The 18,392-nt window shown below is 37.5% G+C and overlaps 1 protein-coding gene and 1 non-coding gene across 3 annotated transcripts; both read left to right on the top strand.

The window, feature by feature from the left end:
- The first annotated feature begins 3,709 nt into the window (after positions 1 to 3,709).
- Positions 3,710 to 18,212, top strand: LOC124636789 (lon protease homolog, mitochondrial). 2 transcript variants are annotated; one of them, XM_047172939.1, is made up of 14 exons: positions 3,710 to 4,236; positions 4,609 to 4,870; positions 6,102 to 6,366; positions 6,965 to 7,094; positions 7,448 to 7,588; positions 10,229 to 10,392; positions 10,949 to 11,178; positions 11,571 to 11,763; positions 12,231 to 12,418; positions 12,880 to 13,055; positions 13,610 to 13,775; positions 14,110 to 14,296; positions 16,465 to 16,654; positions 17,156 to 18,212. In XM_047172939.1, exons 1-14 carry the CDS (start codon positions 3,853 to 3,855, stop codon positions 17,306 to 17,308), a joined length of 2,829 nt encoding a protein of 942 aa, XP_047028895.1. In that variant the 5' UTR covers positions 3,710 to 3,852; the 3' UTR covers positions 17,309 to 18,212. The 2 variants fall into 2 exon arrangements, with proteins under 2 accessions (XP_047028895.1, XP_047028894.1); XM_047172938.1 differs by having other exon boundaries at positions 6,048 to 6,366.
- LOC124637240 lies at positions 14,482 to 14,674 on the top strand. Its single transcript, XR_006985204.1, has one exon. It is a non-coding gene; the product is annotated as a U2 spliceosomal RNA (small nuclear RNA).
- Positions 18,213 to 18,392: the final 180 nt, after the last annotated feature.

Raw genomic sequence — 18,392 nt, 5'->3', positions numbered from 1 at the left:
CATAGTACTAATTGTAATAATTACGCAAAACAAAATGTAAATCGTGTCAAATGTGGAGTCGGTCACATATTTAATTGCCAACTTTTTACTGCAGTAAAATTTCTCATTCCCAAATAAATAGAAAGTGTTTTGAGCAGTAATGCTTATTCAAATTACGTTCACAGGCATAGCGCTAGTCTACATCTACACTAATATTGTAAAGAGGATAACTTTGTTTGTTTGTTTGTAATGGATAAACTCAAACACTACTGGAAAATTTTTAAAAATTCTGTCACCATTAAATATTTATATTATCTGGGAGTGACATAGGCTATATTTTATCCAGGTATGGGGAGAAGTTCCCCCGGGACACGGGTGAAGCTGCAGAAAACAGCTACGTACAGTCCACCCACGGTTTCACCTACATCCCAAGGGAACTACTTCTCATATTCAAATAAAAACTATCCTATGCATGACAGTATTTATCCAGCAACAACTTGTCTCACTTGTTTCCCAAGTAGATACACCAGTAGTTTTTGAGTTAAATCTTTCCTGTTAATATTATACTAGCTGTCTGCCTGCGGTTTCACCCGCATCCTGAAAAATCCTGGGTGTCAATCCAAGTCTTTCACCGGGTTTTAATCTATGTCCATACCAAATTTTATTTCAATCGGTTTAGTAGTTTAGAAGCCTATTCAATACAAACAATCAAGTCTTTCCTCTTTATAATATTAGTATAGTATAGATAGTTACCTATATAGTAATAGTATAGATAAAAATCTATAGTTGTACTCAGGCAAAAACACATTTCAAGTACCTTTTAAATGCAAAGTAGGAACTGCATTAGCACTTAATCTTGAACTTCTTGTATGGTATTTACTTTCGAAGTGCTTGTGGCATATTTTTCTGTTTTTGAATACAAATTGGTTATCCAAAACCAGAATATCTCCCCCAATTGAGTAGACCCAAGATCTAAATCTGTCCTCTTCCTTATCGGGGTTGGGAAATGAATGCAAAATAACATTGCAATCATCACCTGTAAATGAAGACATATTATTATTGTTCTACGGTATCTCCTATAATACTGTACTGTATATACTTATAATGGGAAAGTCCACATTAAAATAGTATATTTAAAACTTACTGCGAGTTGTAGTGCAATAACGAACACAACATCTGAACGGAGATCCCATATCGTCAAATCCAAATCGTAAAGAGAAAACTCGGAGTCCAAAGTAGTGCGCACAGGTGTAAAATTAAAGCGGAGATTTCGGTGTCCTTTGGAAAGCAAACGTTGTCGGAAAAGCCACAAATATACGGAAAAACAGGAGAACGCACCACACAACACAATCAACAACTTTTAAAGGGTACCGGTAGGGACACGAAAAAAGTATCGATGCTTTGTGGTATCGAGTACATTCCAGTTCGATACCGATACTTTTGTACTCGATACTTTGCAGTCGATACTTTTACTCAATAAGTACTTTTTCCCAGGTATCGTATCGAATGAAGAATTTAATTTAACAGCGCTTTCTAGCTCACTCGTTGAAATTTTTTAAGACACTCTGTCTTAAAAAAAGAAACGACATTTGATTTCTGGAGCCACCATAAGAAGTTGGCACACACTAAAAAACAGAATAATAAAGCAAGTTCTTCATCACAGCCTGAAATGAAGGATGAATTAAGCTACTACTTATCAGCACAGGTTTCGCCACTTTCAGTAGATCCCTTAAAACAATGGGAAGATATGAAAGTAGTTTTCCCAAAATTATATTAATTGGCACGAGAATGAATATATATCAATCACTGCGACGTCAGTACCTTCAGAACGATTATTTTCTAAAGCAGGAAGTACCATCACAAAAATTCGAAACCGCTTATCTCCAAAAAGGCTCAACAAACTTCTATTTTTAAGTGACTCTACGGAGGAGGAATGGGAACTTTAATCTACTACGCGGGTGAAACCGTGGGACACTGCTAGTTTTTAGTATACCTCACCTTAATATTGTTTCCTTTTGCTACATTTTCGATTTGTTTCATTCATTCTATTTTCCATTTTTCTATTATTCTATTAAATTTGTGTAGGTACAAATACCATTTGTTTTTATGTCCTGCTGAACTGAAGTAAAACTGACATTATTTACTAACTGATATTGACCTAGCAAATTTTGATCTAAAAAGTACTCGATACCTTGAAGTATCGATACTTTTATTTCGATACTTTAATGAGTACGATACTTTGTTATCGATTCTACTCATGAGTACGGTATCGATACTTTTGCTTCGATACCGTGTCCCTAGGTACCGGCCGGACGCCATGACATATATGCGTTCCATTACACACAAAAATTTACAAAACCACTTGGAAAAAACCAAAGCGATTTTCTACCTTAATAAATATCAAGTAACAACAAGTAAGTGTAGATCACATGTGTAGACATATTTTGTTTATGATTTAGATGCTTTGAAGTTTGCATTCCTCTTTTTTTTCTGAAGAAAAAGCTTATTTCAAAGTTAGAGACGTAAGTATTTTGCGTATAAAGAACTGACAAACAGTCGATAGCAACACCACATTATAATGTTGCTAACGAAAAAAAATATACAAAATTGAACAAAGCGCCACCTCTCGTTAATTTTCAAAACTAAATATCTTAACCAGCCTCCGTACATAGTTTTTCTATACGAACTGTTACGACCGATGTACTCTGTGGTCACCACAAAACCACTAGTGGTGTTCAAAGTTGCTATGTGGCAATAACTTGCTATATGCGAAATACTATAAATTTTTATCATGCTATTTTACTTGCTATATTTATAGCATGCTATTTTATGCGTAGGTTCACTAAGTCGGTGCGAATAAAGCAAGCGCAGTGACTGTTTGCTGTAGTTGCTTGCTAAGTTGTTATACAAGAAATTAAGAATATTACATCGCGTTTATGAATTCTTACGATAAAATGGAATAGTAAAAAACCAATGAACTTTCCTTCATACTTTTCAGTAGTTTTCAGGCTTAGGACTGTCTTTAATTGATTTTACGCTATAAATTAATAATTTGTAAATATAAATTTCGGGCGTAAGTGTTTTTATGAAATAAACTAGGTATGTTATGAACAGCAATTATAGGCGTATTTAAAAGTTCATTGATTGTATGCACAAAAATCAACTATTTAGCGCGAGCGACCGATAGCAAACGTAAAGCATGCGACGACTGGCCGCCTCGCCCACCGCCGCGCCGTGTCTGCTACTCTGCTAGTCTATGCTATTGTGCTATTGCTGCGATTGCGATTCATGCATGATTTGAGTTGTGACGCGCGACGGACAGAGACAGCACGCGTGTGATATTTTATTAGCAAGTTAGCAACTTAGCAAGTAGCAACAACTGTGAGCCACGATAGCATTTGCTATATGCTATGTAAAAAAAGCACGGTGCTCTATTTTGCTATATGATATATTATCCACCACTAAAAACCACAATCAACGTCATAATTATGTCAAATAGCAGACAATGTTTTCTTGGTTTCGTTTCTAAACGAATCATCATCTACCTATTTCCTTGGTGTCTTTTTCATTTCCAAGTTAAATGAATTCTCATTTTAAATCTTTTGGTTGTCTCAAATCTGCTGCAGTTCCTTCCTTGGCTGCTTCGTTATCAGGTCTTTTTGGTCTACTGGTGGTCTACCGTTGTCGTCTATCCCCACTCTAGCCTCATAAATAAGAGCAGCTCTAAAATGTCATTAGAAAATTTTGACAGTTCATAATCTCGCGAATCTTGCTTGAAGAATCTGGAAAAATAACCTTCTTTTTTGCCGAATTACTGTATGTTAAATGGAACAGGGCATATAAAACACTAATATCGGTTACAGGAGAATAAAAATGCATACTGCAAGTAGTTTGTTGCGGAACGGTTTCCTCAGCCCGCAGTTGAAGTCGTCTGTGGTTCGCAATGTTACAAAAGTTGCATCACACAGTAAACCGGTGCAAAGGTTGTGTTATTCTGGGGTAGCTGGTGCTAGGGGTGCGCGGATATGTAGTTATAGTGGCAGCTACTTGGTGCCTAGCAAGCAGATAGGTTTCGGGAGGTATTTCTCGACGAATAAGAATGATCCTCCTGAGGAGGAACCGGAGGTTAAGGACGAGACTCCGCTGTTCAGCAGCCAGCTGCCGGCGACGGTGGCCGTGCCCGAGGTGTGGCCACAGGTCCCCGTCATCGCTATCAACAGAAATCCCGTCTTCCCGCGGTTTATCAAGCTTATTGAGGTGAGTTCTTCTATTCTTCCAGTTGTAGCGTTTCTAGGGTAGCTTACAATCATTTAGTGTAGTGATCCTATATTGCTGTAGATGTCTTTCGTTTTGGCAGTACATAAGCAGCCATCCGTTTTGAAACCTGGTTATGAGTGATTGCTCTTTTTATGACTTGATAGTATAGCAATAAAATATAATGGTATAGAATAATAAGACTTTTTATTATATGCTTTGTATGATTCACTAAATTACCTTATTTGTATAAGCTTAAAAAATCACTGATGTTCATTTATCATAAAATATTCAAAATTATTACCATAATATCTGATTTTTGTTTCCTAAATAATAAGGTACATTTTATACCATAAAGTAACAACTCATTTTCAGATATCAAACCCAGCTTTAATAGATTTAATAAGACGCAAAGTGAAACTGAACCAGCCGTACATAGGCATATTCCTACGTAAGAAGGAAGATGAGAAGTCCGATGTTGTGTCGAACTTGGATGACTTGCACCAAGTGGGGGTGTTCGCTCAGATCCATGAAATGCAGGATATGGACTATAAACTAAGGCTTGTCGTAATGGCACATAGGAGAATAAAGATTACAGGACAGTTTATCGAAGATGAAATTGAAAGCGGACCTGCTGGTAAGTTTTTGGATTTTTGAAGGGTTTTGGGTATATGCTAGTTGAAAGTTCTATCAGTTAAGGTGGTTATTAAGCATATACTTTTATGGTGACTTCGAAGCCCACCCCAGTATAGTTGGGAAAAAGGCTCGGAGCCTTTTATAAATATATATTACACACTTAGTATGTATATACTTAGTTAAGGTTACACACCGATTGACGTCACATGTTAGTGTTGGCCATCGCTGAAAACCAGCGCCGCAACTCTGTCTCGCATAGGGTCGCTGCATATGCTGAGCGAGGGCCATTTCGCGTGATTGTGATGTATATTTTCCTTTTTCCATTCTCTTCTTTTTTTCGTTTTCATTCCTGTTTTGTTTTGTTTTATTTTTGTGAACTTTTATATATATTCGTTTTTGTGTGTGTCATGAACGCGAATAAACGTTTTGATTTGATTTGATTTAGGATGGATGACTTTCATGGTGACTTGTTCCATTTCATTATAAAGATTATCTTGTCAGCTATCAAATTGCTGATTTTACCAAAGGACAGCAATTTCAAAGCTGATTATAGTGAAATGGTGCAACTCATCCTTAAGGTGCAAATATTTCAGCAAATATCTTTTATCATTTGAAAGATAATGGAATGATGTACACCTTAATTGAGCAGAACTTTATTTCACCATGCCACATTTCTGTCCTGAAAATAAATACTATACAGGGTGGCCCATCCATATAAATTAGAAACCTGCTTAGAAACCCATTATTTTTTTTTTAAGCCCTTTACATTTTTGGCTACTGAACTCCAACAGTAATTTTGAACTTCAGATAAAATTTTATGTAAGTTCTAGAATGTTTAGCCAAACTGCTTTTTTCAGGTGTTAGCTATTATCATGATGATTAATTACAAAAAAAAAACGTTAGGAAAAAAAGGTAAAATAGAAAAAACAATGTTGAAATGAAAATTACGGAAAAAAAAATTAAAACAATTCTAGCTCCTAAACTACAAAAAATCGCTGAACATACATGGGGGTGATTCGGATACCCCATAGCATAGGGCTTCTAAATTTTTCTTTTGGACGCCTATGGATGGGCCACCCTGTATAATTACCTAGTTATTTATTCTAAAAAGACGAGTTTCCAAATTACATCACCCACACACATCCAACTTCATTTCTGAAATGCCTGTATCATTTCAGAAATGAAGTTGAAGTTTCCACTATTTAACATGGAGCTTAACGTTACCCGTGAAGAGTCTGATGCGGAGAGACGCCGTCGCAAGTACCGGAACACGAGGAAGCAGACCAGCAAGGAACCGGAGACTGGAGATGCCACTGCCACTGCCTCTGCCTCTGCTACTCCCAAAGACTCGAAGAAACCCGCTGCGGACCAAGTGATGATGGTGAAAGTGGAGAATATGGTGCACGAGAAGTTTCAGCAGACGGAAGAGGTTAAGGCTTTGACGCAGGAAGTTATTAAGACCATCAGGGATATTATCAATTTGAATCCTTTGTACAGGTCAGTTTTCTAACTCCATATACATACTATTTTGCAGCGCAGTTGCAAATTACTCACTCAGTTGCTACATGTGACAAGACCATGCTTAAACAACTGACATCTGCTGGTTCGAATGTCCAAATACGCGCCAAAATCCGCTAGTCTGTAAGCACTCGCATTTATACTTTTATTCCATTTAGCATTGAATTATAATAACTGATTCCAATAAGTTTCTATGTATTATTAATACCAGATTATTATTTGAATGTACTTGAACGGCAAAGGTAGCCTCGCATGCCGAGGCCGGCGCTATTTCGTGCAAAGGTCTCCAGTTTCAATAATTGTATATGCATGATGCATAATTACGTGCATTTCACAGTAGAAAGTTGCAGTTTTAAATCATATTTGAAAGATCACAGACAGCCTCATTCAGCTTCATGCCTAAATTCAGCATAGAAAAAAAACTATTTTCAAAAGTTTCAATCTGTTGTCCAATGTTTTTAAATGACTTCAAAAAAAGGAAGAGGTTATCAAATGTTTTTTTTTTTCCATTACACCCATTGATTGAATGTTTGGCTTTTAAAGTCACGTTTCTAGAATGTTCTATCCCATATTCCAGGGAGTCTTTGCATCACATGCTGGCACAAGGACAGCGCGTGGTGGACAACCCGGTGTACCTGTCGGACCTGGGCGCTGCGCTGACGGGCGCCGAGCCTGCTGAGCTGCAGGCCGTGCTGGAGGAGATGGATGTGAGTATACATACTGTCCACTCTGCGTGGTGGACAACCCTTTCGGACCTAGGCAAAAGGTCCATCAATAGACTGGTCAACAATTTTCGTATCATAATGTATGTACTTTACTGGTATGAAATAGTAATAAAACAAATGCACATAGCATTTTTAACATTGCCAATAGTTTTCACATATTTGTGATTTTTCTTCAATAGCATTGCATAAATCTGCCCCAATATTAACAATGTTACCATGACAAAAAAAAACTATTCATACATGTGACCATCAGAAAAACAAACAAATAGCTGTTTGATTAAATGGCGGCCAATGTGACCAGTATTTATTTCAAACTAAAATTTCTTCCTCAACAGATACCAAAGCGTCTGATGATGTCTCTCTCTCTACTGAAGAAAGAGTTCGAACTCTCCAAGCTGCAGCAGAAGATCGGCAAGGAAGTAGAGGAGAAAGTTAAGCAGCAGCACCGGAAATACATATTGCATGAACAACTTAAGGTTTGTATTGAATTTTAATGGTTCTAAAAGTAAATCTGGAGTTTTCCCTTCACTCTGGCGGAAAGCTTACGTGCGTCCTCTTCCCAAAATTTCCAGCCCTACCCTCCCCAGTCACTTTCGTCCGATTTCTATCCTACCTTTCTTATCCAAAGTGCTTGAGGCTTGTGCTCATAAGCAATTTGCTCGTTTTATCTACGGCAATGAGCTACTGAGCCCTTTCCAATCCGGATTTAGGCCGGGCCACAGCACTTCTTCTGCCCTCCTCAAAGTGACTGGCGATATTAGATTTGCTATGGAAGACGCTAATCTCACAGTGTTGGTACTCGTGGATTTTTCAAATGCGTTCAATACCGTCAGTCACGACATCCTTTTATCTATTCTATCACATCTTATGGTCTCTTCTAAGGCGTCAGACTGGTTTTCCTCTTATCTTCATGATCGCCAGCAGTCGGTTCGGGTGGATGAGGATTCATCTGCGTGGTGTTCTTTGAATGCTGGCGTTCCTCAAGGCGGCATACTCTCACCTCTGTTATTCTCCATATTTATAAATTTCCTTACTCCTGAGCTTCAGTGTTCATATCATCTCTATGCCGATGACTTGCAGTTGTATCGTCACACAAAAGTGAATGAGTTGGCAGCTGCGCTTGTTAAAATTAACAAAGACTTGGAGGTAGTCAAAAGTTGGTCTGACAGGTTCGGAGTGGCAGTCAATCCTGTTAAATGCCAAGCTATTATCATTTATTTATTTATTCGACTTACACGGCTTTAGCAGCCAATTACATAAATCGTAAACTTAAATTTAAAATGAGAAAAAAAAAAAAAAAAAAAAGAACTAAAAAATACAGTTAACTAAAGTATAAAATAATATTAAAAAAATAAAATAAAATGAAAATAAAGTAAAAAAAAAAAAAAAACAAACACCTTAGTAACGAATAATAAAATTAGAAATTGTTTTCACAAAACTTTAGGCATACTCTCATTATATGGACAAATTTATCTTCAAATATATCGCAGTCCGGGTTGGCTTCAACGAATTTGTTGATCGTATTCAACACGCGCGGTATGGGAGCCGTAGCGCGGGCTGCGGTTCGACACGGAGGCACGTCTAACAGACGATGCCTTCTGCTGCGGAGATAATTATTCGGCGTGTATAGTCGAATCAGCTCATTAAGGATATCAGGTGCATCTGTCAAACCTTTACAAATTTTGAGCATAGTTCCTATCTGGTCACACTCCCGTCTTACCGCCAACATGTTATACCCCAAACATCCCAAAATCATTGGTAGCTCAAGAAATTTAGGTAAAGTAGACGCACTTGGGTTACCAACTTTGGTATTTGACGGGATAAATATACCGTTCAGCTGCTCAGTGAAGAATTTGGGCCTTCATCTTGACTCTTCACTCAATTGGCAAGCACAAGTTGCAGCTGTCAGCCAAAAAATCACTAGTACACTGCGGTTTCTTTATCGCTTCAAAAACTTGCTCCCGTTCCATGTAAAAGCAATGCTTATGCAAACCTTAATCTTTCCTATAATCGACTATGGTGATGTTTGCTACTATGACCTGAATGCAGATCTGCTCAATAAACTCGACCGGCTTCTCAACAATTGCATTCGATTCGTTTTTAATCTTCGCAAGTACGATCATGTGTCAGCGTATCGAGCGCAACTTAAATGGCTACCGATAAGACAACGACGTGTGATGAGGGCATTAACTACTCTTTTTTCTATACTTTATACCCCGTCTTCACCTTCCTATTTAACCTCTCACTTTCAGTATGTGTGTTCTCAGCATAACAAAAATCTCCGCTCCTCTAATAATCGTCTTCTTCACTGCCCTGCTCACCGTTCAGACATTATTCACTCTTCCTTCTTTGTGAAATCTATTCTTCTCTGGAATGAGCTACCTCTGGAGGTCAGGATGGTAAATAGTCGACACACTTTTAAAATGAAACTGCGAAATCACATCCATGGCAAGTTGGCCGAATCATTACAGTAGTTCATTTTTCTTACCATCTTCTCCTACATTCTCCTGGATACAGTTGTACATATATATAGTTATATATATATATAGTTATATATACATATATATAGTTATATATATATATATATATATAAATATATATTTTTATTATCTTCCACTGATGCTCAAATTGTGTTGCACCTACCACTTCTATTTCACCACCACCCTAAGGTAGACTGGCAGAGAACGCCTAAGGCGTTAAGTCCGCCGTTGTACAATGTGCAAAAAGTATTTTAAATAAATAAATAAATAAATAAATGCCTGATATGATGGTAGAAGTTGAGGATATTGGTAGTATTGTATTATGGTGGTTACAAATTCGAAAGTTTTTTAAGAATAAAATATTAATACATACAGGTATTCACGTACATAAAAATACATATCGGCGTGACTACGTAGATGATGTCCTAAGTTTCGATATTCTTCAAGAAAAAATTTGTTCATTCAACTTACTGTATCTTCATATTTAACTTCCTAGGTAAAACTTGTCTAGCTTGGTCTGACTATTACTTATTTTCACAGCTTATGTTGCAATCCTTTTTTTTGTGGTGTTTTTACAAAATAAATTATCTCTTAACCGTAGTAATTTGATGGTAACCTCCATTTATTTACTCTCAGGTGATAAAAAAAGAGTTAGGTCTAGAGAAAGACGACAAGGATGCTATCGGCGACAAGTTCAAGGAGCGCTTAGCTGACAAGACAGTGCCTCAAGCTGTGCAGACAGTTATCGACGAAGAACTTAACAAGCTCAACTTTTTGGAGAGCCATAGTTCCGAGTTTAAGTAAGTAAATAAAATATTGAACGAGAGACTGTTGTTGCTTGTAAATATTTTTTTGCAATCGGTTTATATTTCCAAAATTTCCTAAAAATTGGTCTTTGACATAGTAATAAAAAAGCTTTTATTCTGTTTCAATCCTTTGGGAATTTAATAAGAACTACATCTGTAGTTTACACTTCACACACCCACTTTATGATTGTCATCCATGCCATATGTCTCTGGCACGTAATTTGGCAAGAATCGTTTGATAAAAAGAAGTCCTGTTTCTTCTCAAACAGACAAGCTTAGTACAATATTCTATATAAAATAAATACATATATGTATAGTTATCGGCACGGATATTGAGCTCTCGGCGGAAGAGTGGGGATCGCTTTGCACACTGTACACAAAGGCAATAAATCGTTTCTGCGCAGGTGAAGGTCAGGGCTCAATATCCTTGCCGATGATTATAATTGCGTATACTACACTCAAAACGATACCCGAACTTACTCTCACTACCAAATCCAAATGCCTCACCAAATAAAAACTAATATCCCTAACATTATTCCCTAATTTATAGCGTAACCCGCTGCTACCTAGACTGGCTAACGTCCCTCCCCTGGGGGGTGACTTCCGAAGAGAATCTGAAGCTAGAAGACGCTCAGGTCATCCTCGATGAAGACCACTATGGCATGGAGGATATTAAGAAGAGGATATTGGAGTTCATTGCCGTGTCACAGCTGAAGGGATCCACGCAGGGCAAGATTCTGTGCTTCCATGGACCACCGGGTGTCGGGAAAACAAGTATAGGTGAGTTTTTATATACAGTTTGATACTTATGTAAAAGGTTTGAATCGATCAGAATAAAGAGCTTTGACTTTGACTTCGAAAGATAACAAAAGGTCGCATTGACGACTTGTATTTGTTTATCAAAAAGTTGATAACTATCTAAAGTTCTAAATCGTATTCAATGGTGTGTGAGTGAAATGTTTTTGTTATTTAATGTTTCTAAAAATGGTCTATATTTTGAATAAAAAATTATTCTGATTCTGTAAAATTCACTAGGTCTTGTCGATATGTCGCAATTTTTTTTCACATGAATCTACATGAGTCTTAAAAATTATAACTATGACCACACAACCCAAAAACCACCATCAACACAAAATTGAACCTTATCCCACTAACCTTACCTCCCATTTCAGCTCGTTCAATAGCGCGGGCGTTAAACCGCCAATACTTCAGATTCTCAGTCGGCGGTATGACGGACGTTGCGGAGATCAAGGGACACAGACGGACGTACGTCGGCGCCATGCCGGGGAAACTCGTACAGTGTTTGAAGAAAACTGGCACGGAAAACCCTTTAGTATTGATTGATGAGGTCGATAAGATTGGCAAGTAAGTAAATAACATTTAATTATTTTCAATGTCCTGCAGATGTTATTGTAAGTCCTGAATATGAGGTTTGACCACTGACCTCTATGGTTTGACTAAGGTTTTGTCGCTATTTAGAATTTGCGAGACTACACTTCCCTGGTAAACGGCTAAATAATAAAAAATGGTTGAAGATAAAAACTTTGGTGTCAACTTGATGAAACTTTGATTTTGGAGTGAAATGTTAACATGTTGCTTAGAAGCGATTATCCATTGATAATTCCGGGAAGATCCATGTTAATATCAATATATTCATCTACGACTTATTTTTATTTGTATTTTATAGTAAATACCTAAATGACCCGGAACTAATTCCGACATCTGTTTATTCAGTAATCCAGATCCTCTTTAAACCAGATTTGGTTCACAAATTTTGGCATAAAAGTGCGACAAACAAACTGTTACTTTTACATTTTTTTTTGTTATCGTAGGGGTGTCCACGGCGATCCATCATCAGCTCTCCTAGAACTCCTCGACCCTGAACAGAACGCGAACTTCCTGGACCACTACTTGGATGTACCGGTAGACCTGTCCAAAGTCCTGTTCATTTGTACTGCGAACGTGGTGGAACATATACCTGAGCCGTTGAGAGATAGGATGGAACTCATTGATATGTCGGGTAAGTGGGAATTTTGGTTATTGAATCTGGTATTTATTAAAAGAGTTTTTATGTCAATTGTGTAAAGCAGTATTGGTTTTAACTCCTTGTATGACGCTAATTATAAAACTGTAGAAAATCAACTGTGTCTCGCGTATATTTGCACTCCGATATATAACGGGTTAACCGACTTCCCAAAAAGTAGGTTTTCAATTCGGGGGTTAGTATGTTTTTTTGTTGTCGTATAAATATGTCCAAATTGCAATTCTCTTTGTTCATTGTCAAGATTACAGCTAGCTTGTTGACCTGATTTCATTCGAAAAATCTTTTGATTCGTAGGTAAAACAACCAATTTTTTTTGAGATTTTTAAAGCTGCTTTTTAATAAGTATCTTTAAATTAGGCCTCAAGAAGAGTTCTAAATGTGCGGTTTTATTATTAAGTCATCATTTCTTTACCTCAATTTCTACTCTTTTTACCCAGGTTACGTAGCAGAAGAGAAACTAGCGATAGCCCAACAGTACCTAGTTCCCACCGCCCGCAAGAACTGCGGCCTCACAGAACAACAATTAGATTTAACTGCCGACTCACTACATACACTGATCAAGTCTTACTGCCGAGAGAGTGGGGTGAGGAATCTGCAGAAACATATTGAAAAGGTATGTGATTTTATTTTAGACTTTATTGTGAGGGAATAGGGTTGAATTTGATTGGTGTAAAATGGCTAGTCTGTATTGATCAATGTTTTCTACAGAATATTTTTGTCTAGTTCCTGTTGTAGGTTTTTTTGTGGTCTCATTTAGCTACTTCAAATTGCAAAAGAACATTTTTCGCAGAATTAATTTCGTAAGGTGATTAAAAGACTTACTTATAAACCTGAATTAAATAATAAGTAATACTTAAGGGCTGTTTAAGAAAATTCTTACTTATAAATGTTGCTTAAGCATGTTTTAACTAACATTTAATCACTACTTAAGATTTTAAGTAGTGATTAGTGAAAATGTTGCTTAGAAGGTGATTAGAGATTTTTATAAGTAAGTAAGGGGGGTAAAAGTTAGTTTGTACATAACCTAGAGTTTTGAAGCTACTGAACCAAATGTATTGTGTTAAGTTTCCCCAGGACGTGGATGTAATGATGTCTTTTGTAAATTTCTCATGTTTGAATAGTGGAATTAACTAATTTCCCACCTCCCTCCGCCTATTTTATTCACAGATAGCCCGTAAAGTCGCGTACAAAATAGTAAAACAGGAGACGGAAGCGATGACAGTGACGGAGGCGAACTTGTCGGAGCTGGTGGGCAAGCCCAGCTTCAAGCACGAGCGCATGTACGACGTCACGCCGCCCGGCGTCGTCATGGGGCTAGCATGGACTGCCATGGGTGAGTTTGTGTTCAATGTAGGGCTATGTACCAACAATTCATATTATTTGAGGGACCTCACAGTGCACTCACATTAGTTACGCACTGGTTACGCATAAGATTAAGGGATTACACAAGGGGAGTACATAAGGAAGTACAAAAGGGGAGAACATGAGGGGAGTACACATGGAAGTTTTTAAGGGGAGTACATAATGGGATTACATAAGAAACTACACAGGGGGAGTACATATGATAAAAATTGTGTAATTTTATTGTGTGTATCAGTTTAGGATGTCATTGCAAAACCTACATTTACCCGATAAAAATAACTCAACTACTGCAATATTTTCCACAGGTGGCAGCAGTTTATTCATAGAGACAGCACTCCGCAACACAGCTACCGACGACAAGTCGCCGTTCGGTTCCATGGAGCTTACAGGACACTTGGGCGACGTGATGAAGGAGTCAGCCCGCATAGCGCTGACTGTCGCCAGGAATTACATGACGCAGTACTACCCGGAGAATAAGTTCCTGAATACTAGGTGAGTGGAATATAGAAGGAGAAAACCATTTATCACAAAGATATAACGGCACCCTTCACAGAAGTGACGAGTGAAGTTTACTATCAAGCTCGATAGATGGCGCTGTACAATTCACGCTCATTTCTGTATCGCGGTGTTAAGATTCTCCGCGATTGAACGACCCTCGCTCGGTACTTTAGTTCGGTATCGCTTCTCGGCCTTTTGGCTAAGATCAAAGTGTAGTATCTGTTCTTTTCAGCTTAATATCTGAAAGTTCCCTCACTGAGGGACCAGTATATTAATCTGATTTTTGTAAACTGACGGGATGTTCGGGGCTCGCTCCACTCCGGTCACGGGTCGGCCCGGCATTGCAGTGCCGCCGGGATCGGCCCACATTATAACTTGAAAATCTATGGAAATGGAAACTATTCAGCAAACTGTAACCGCTTCACACCAGGGAAAGAAGCGACGTGGCGGGCGTTTCCCCATAGACATAATATTAGTAAACAGGACTGCGCATATAAACCCAAAAAACGAGCCGAGTGAAACAGTTAGTACGGAGGCTGTCTGTCCCTTTCTAATAGGGTGACTATGAGATTAAGGTATGTGAGACAAATCCGAATTTGCTAAGATTATTAAACGCAGATTGGTATTGAAGTTTTAACTTACGCAGTTTGTGACCTTAAGATAATTATAAAGGCTTTTAATAATTAGCGGGAATTAGCAGTATAAAAGCAGGAAGATTCGAAGTGAAGACTGTTTTTTTTTGTATTTCTACTTCATATATAGACGGCTGAGCCATTTATGTTGCCTTTCTTCATTTTTTGGGAAGCTATAACAATAGTACAACAGTTTTAAAATCCATCACCCATATTTTCACTCATTACAAGAATTCATGGGCACCCTAGTTGTTTGGTTTACGAAAATGTTATTATTAGCTAACCTGTGGAACGATATATTGCAACCACCATAGGATTCACTTTTACAACTATAAACGTAACACTTTTCACCATTTAAATAGTTTAAATTGATTTAATACAAAAAATATAAACAAAATTTTAAATGCTGATTACGCGCCAAGAATGTTCAGGGTTACCGCTAGAAAAAAAAAAAAAAAAAAACAAAATAAAAATTTATGTTGTTTATGTTTTAAGAATAATAATTTGTATAAATAATTTATTCGTATAATAAATTAATGCGATTTTTATTAATTTGTTGACTTACAATTGTTAAAATAAGATAAAAATATATGTGATTCAATTGTTTTTTTGGGAAGACAAAACTGTTGATCACAACATTTTTTTATGCTGGCAAGGTGTTAGAAAGAGACAAACGGCCTCCGTTCTGACTATCCCTCTCGGCTCGGATTTGCCTCTGTGTATTATGCAACAAATTTAGTACCTTATTGCGTTGGAATAGAGTTCATTTTCGTAAATATATATTTCGAGCGTGCGCAATCTTGTTTATTATATTACATCTATGCGTTTCCCTTCCTGGGGTGAATCTACAAATAAAAATAATCTTTATTATGCGGCATGTGCGTACTATCGCAGATCGCTCAATAACAAATCTATACTAATATTATAAAGAGGAAAACTTTGTTTGTTTGTTTGGTTTGTTATGAATAGGCTCAAAAACTACTGGACCGTTTTTAAAAATTCTTTCACCATTCGAAAGCTACATTATCCACAAGTAACATAGGCTATATTTTATCCCGGTACGGGCAGTAGTTACCACGGGACTGACGGGATGCGGGTGAAACCGCGGGAAAACGGCTAGTTGTCATAATAAAATAAAATTGGCCTTACTACAAAAACTTAAACGTCTGTTTTACACTTGTCTAAAAAAATTGTGGCTGCAAAATGAACCATATGTCAACGTCATAGTCGGACATTTGTGTAGACAAGTCTTAAACTGACGTTTAAAAGTTTTTGTGGTAAGACGGTAAATGTTCATGTCCTCTTTCAGGTAATCATTCCATATTTTGTTTGTTCTATTTCTATCTTTATTTAAGTCAGGCTTTCTGGTTATCCGATATGACTTTCCATAATCCATCAAATGATAGCCGGGACTTATCAATCTATTAGATTGCCTGTCAATCTATAGTGTCTTCCGAAACACGGCAGAATTCGTCATGATAAGGTGGGACAAACGATGAACAACATCTAACATCACTATTCTCCCTCTAGCCACATCCACCTGCACGTGCCTGAAGGTGCGACTCCCAAGGACGGTCCGTCAGCGGGCGCCACCATCGCGACGGCGCTGGCGTCGCTCGCGCTGCGCCGCGCCGTGCGCCACGACCTCGCCATGACCGGGGAGATCTCGCTCACGGGGAGAGTGCTGCCCGTGGGGGGGATTAAGGAGAAGATTATTGCGGTTAGTGTCTTTTATTCATCAGTATCCCTCTAGCCGCATGTACTAACATGTTCCTGAAGTTGCGACTCCTAAAGACGATCCGTCAGTGGGCGCCACGATCGCCATGACGGGGGAAGATATTCTAGTACAAGCTTTCAGTGTTACGTGATGCAGCGTACTATGTACTTTAATATCTTTTCTGCACAAATTTTTTTTTGCCCAACAAATGGCTTTGTTTTATGTGGAACAACTGTATACCTGACCCCCTCAAGCCAACATGGTGTTGCATGGCTATCATGACATAATGTTAATGACGGTTATTCAATATCAAAAAGTTATAAGTATCCCAGACACAATAGGATTTAAACAGCGCAAATTCTAACTTATGTAAAATACTAATTACATTGTAATGTACCTACCATCAATAATTACTCAGTTATTTTGATAACCTTTTTTAATATTTTAATTTTGTTTCCTTCCCAAAGGAGGATAACCAAATTTACTGTATATTCTAATTTCCAGGCAAAACGCGCGGGCGTGAGCTGCGTAATTCTCCCGGAAGAGAACAGACGCGACTACGACGATCTGCCCTCCTTCATCCGAGACAAGGTCGACATCCACTTCGTCAGCCATATCGAGGACGTGCTCAAAGTCGCCTTCGAACAACAGGTTTAGCTACACATTATCTTAGAACCATGGAGAATAAAATGATAGTGGAGATGTCATAACGCTAACTGTCCTAAGTAGCGCGTCAAAATGCGGGTGTTCGGGGGACGAGGAACGTTATTAACTCCGCATTTTCTTTAAACAAAAGGACTAATGAATCAGTACCTATATGTTTATGGATGTGTCAAGATACCAAAAACCTGCGTTGGTTATTAGTTAGTTACTAATATAAATAATTTGGTTACGCCTAATGTACGGTATTTGACCTACAAGGCGCATGACCTACCTGCCTTGTGGCATCTCCGCTCATCTTTCATGCCTCTGTGGATAAGGGTCAATGTAGATCGCCAGTAGATAGTCTTAATTTTGGTAGACTTTGGATTGAATTGGTGGAATATTTTTTTGGTGTAAATTTTTAATAAGACAGATGTACTTTATGTATAAAATGATTTATATATTAAGCAGAAAGTGTCAATTTAATTACAGGTACTTTTGCACAACTTTTTTATAAAGTTGTTCCAGTATTTTCCATCAATTGTTGAATTATTATTTTCACTCACATCATTTAAAGCTTTCGTTGATTATTGTAGTGCTGTAATTGTGCTACATTTGTTGATTTTATGCAATCTTTAGTCTTCAAAGACTTTCAAAATAACCTAAAATTTGCATAAAATCAGATTCATACATTGAATGTATTTTTCCAAAAGACAAATTATTTACCACAAATGAAACCAATTGTATGTGTTCACCTGTCCAATTATTCTTAAGTCTATGCATTTGTTTACAATAAGTACATATAAATTATATAAATATAGATAGTTGTTGCTATGTAGATGCGTGTATGCTGCTGGTTGTTGAAAGATAGCTGTTTAAGTATGTTGTTGTATTGAATAAATATTTTCTTTTTTTTTAATTCTTGTAGTTTGTTTTTAGACGAAGTTTTGATGCAAAACGTTTTTGTGACATATTGATATAGCGTCCACACTTTTGCCATTGAAACTTCGTCTTAGCCCTTATGTTGCATAAACATTATTTTTTCTTTCATCATAATGTTTCAGTTTATTTCATGAGGTATCCTAAGTTCCCATACCAT

The sequence above is a fragment of the Helicoverpa zea genome, chromosome 15 (genome assembly GCF_022581195.2).
Source record: "Helicoverpa zea isolate HzStark_Cry1AcR chromosome 15, ilHelZeax1.1, whole genome shotgun sequence".
Lineage (NCBI taxonomy): Eukaryota > Metazoa > Arthropoda > Insecta > Lepidoptera > Noctuidae > Helicoverpa > Helicoverpa zea.
Note: the sequence above shows the minus strand (reverse complement) of the source record. Positions and strands in the feature narration are given on the sequence as shown.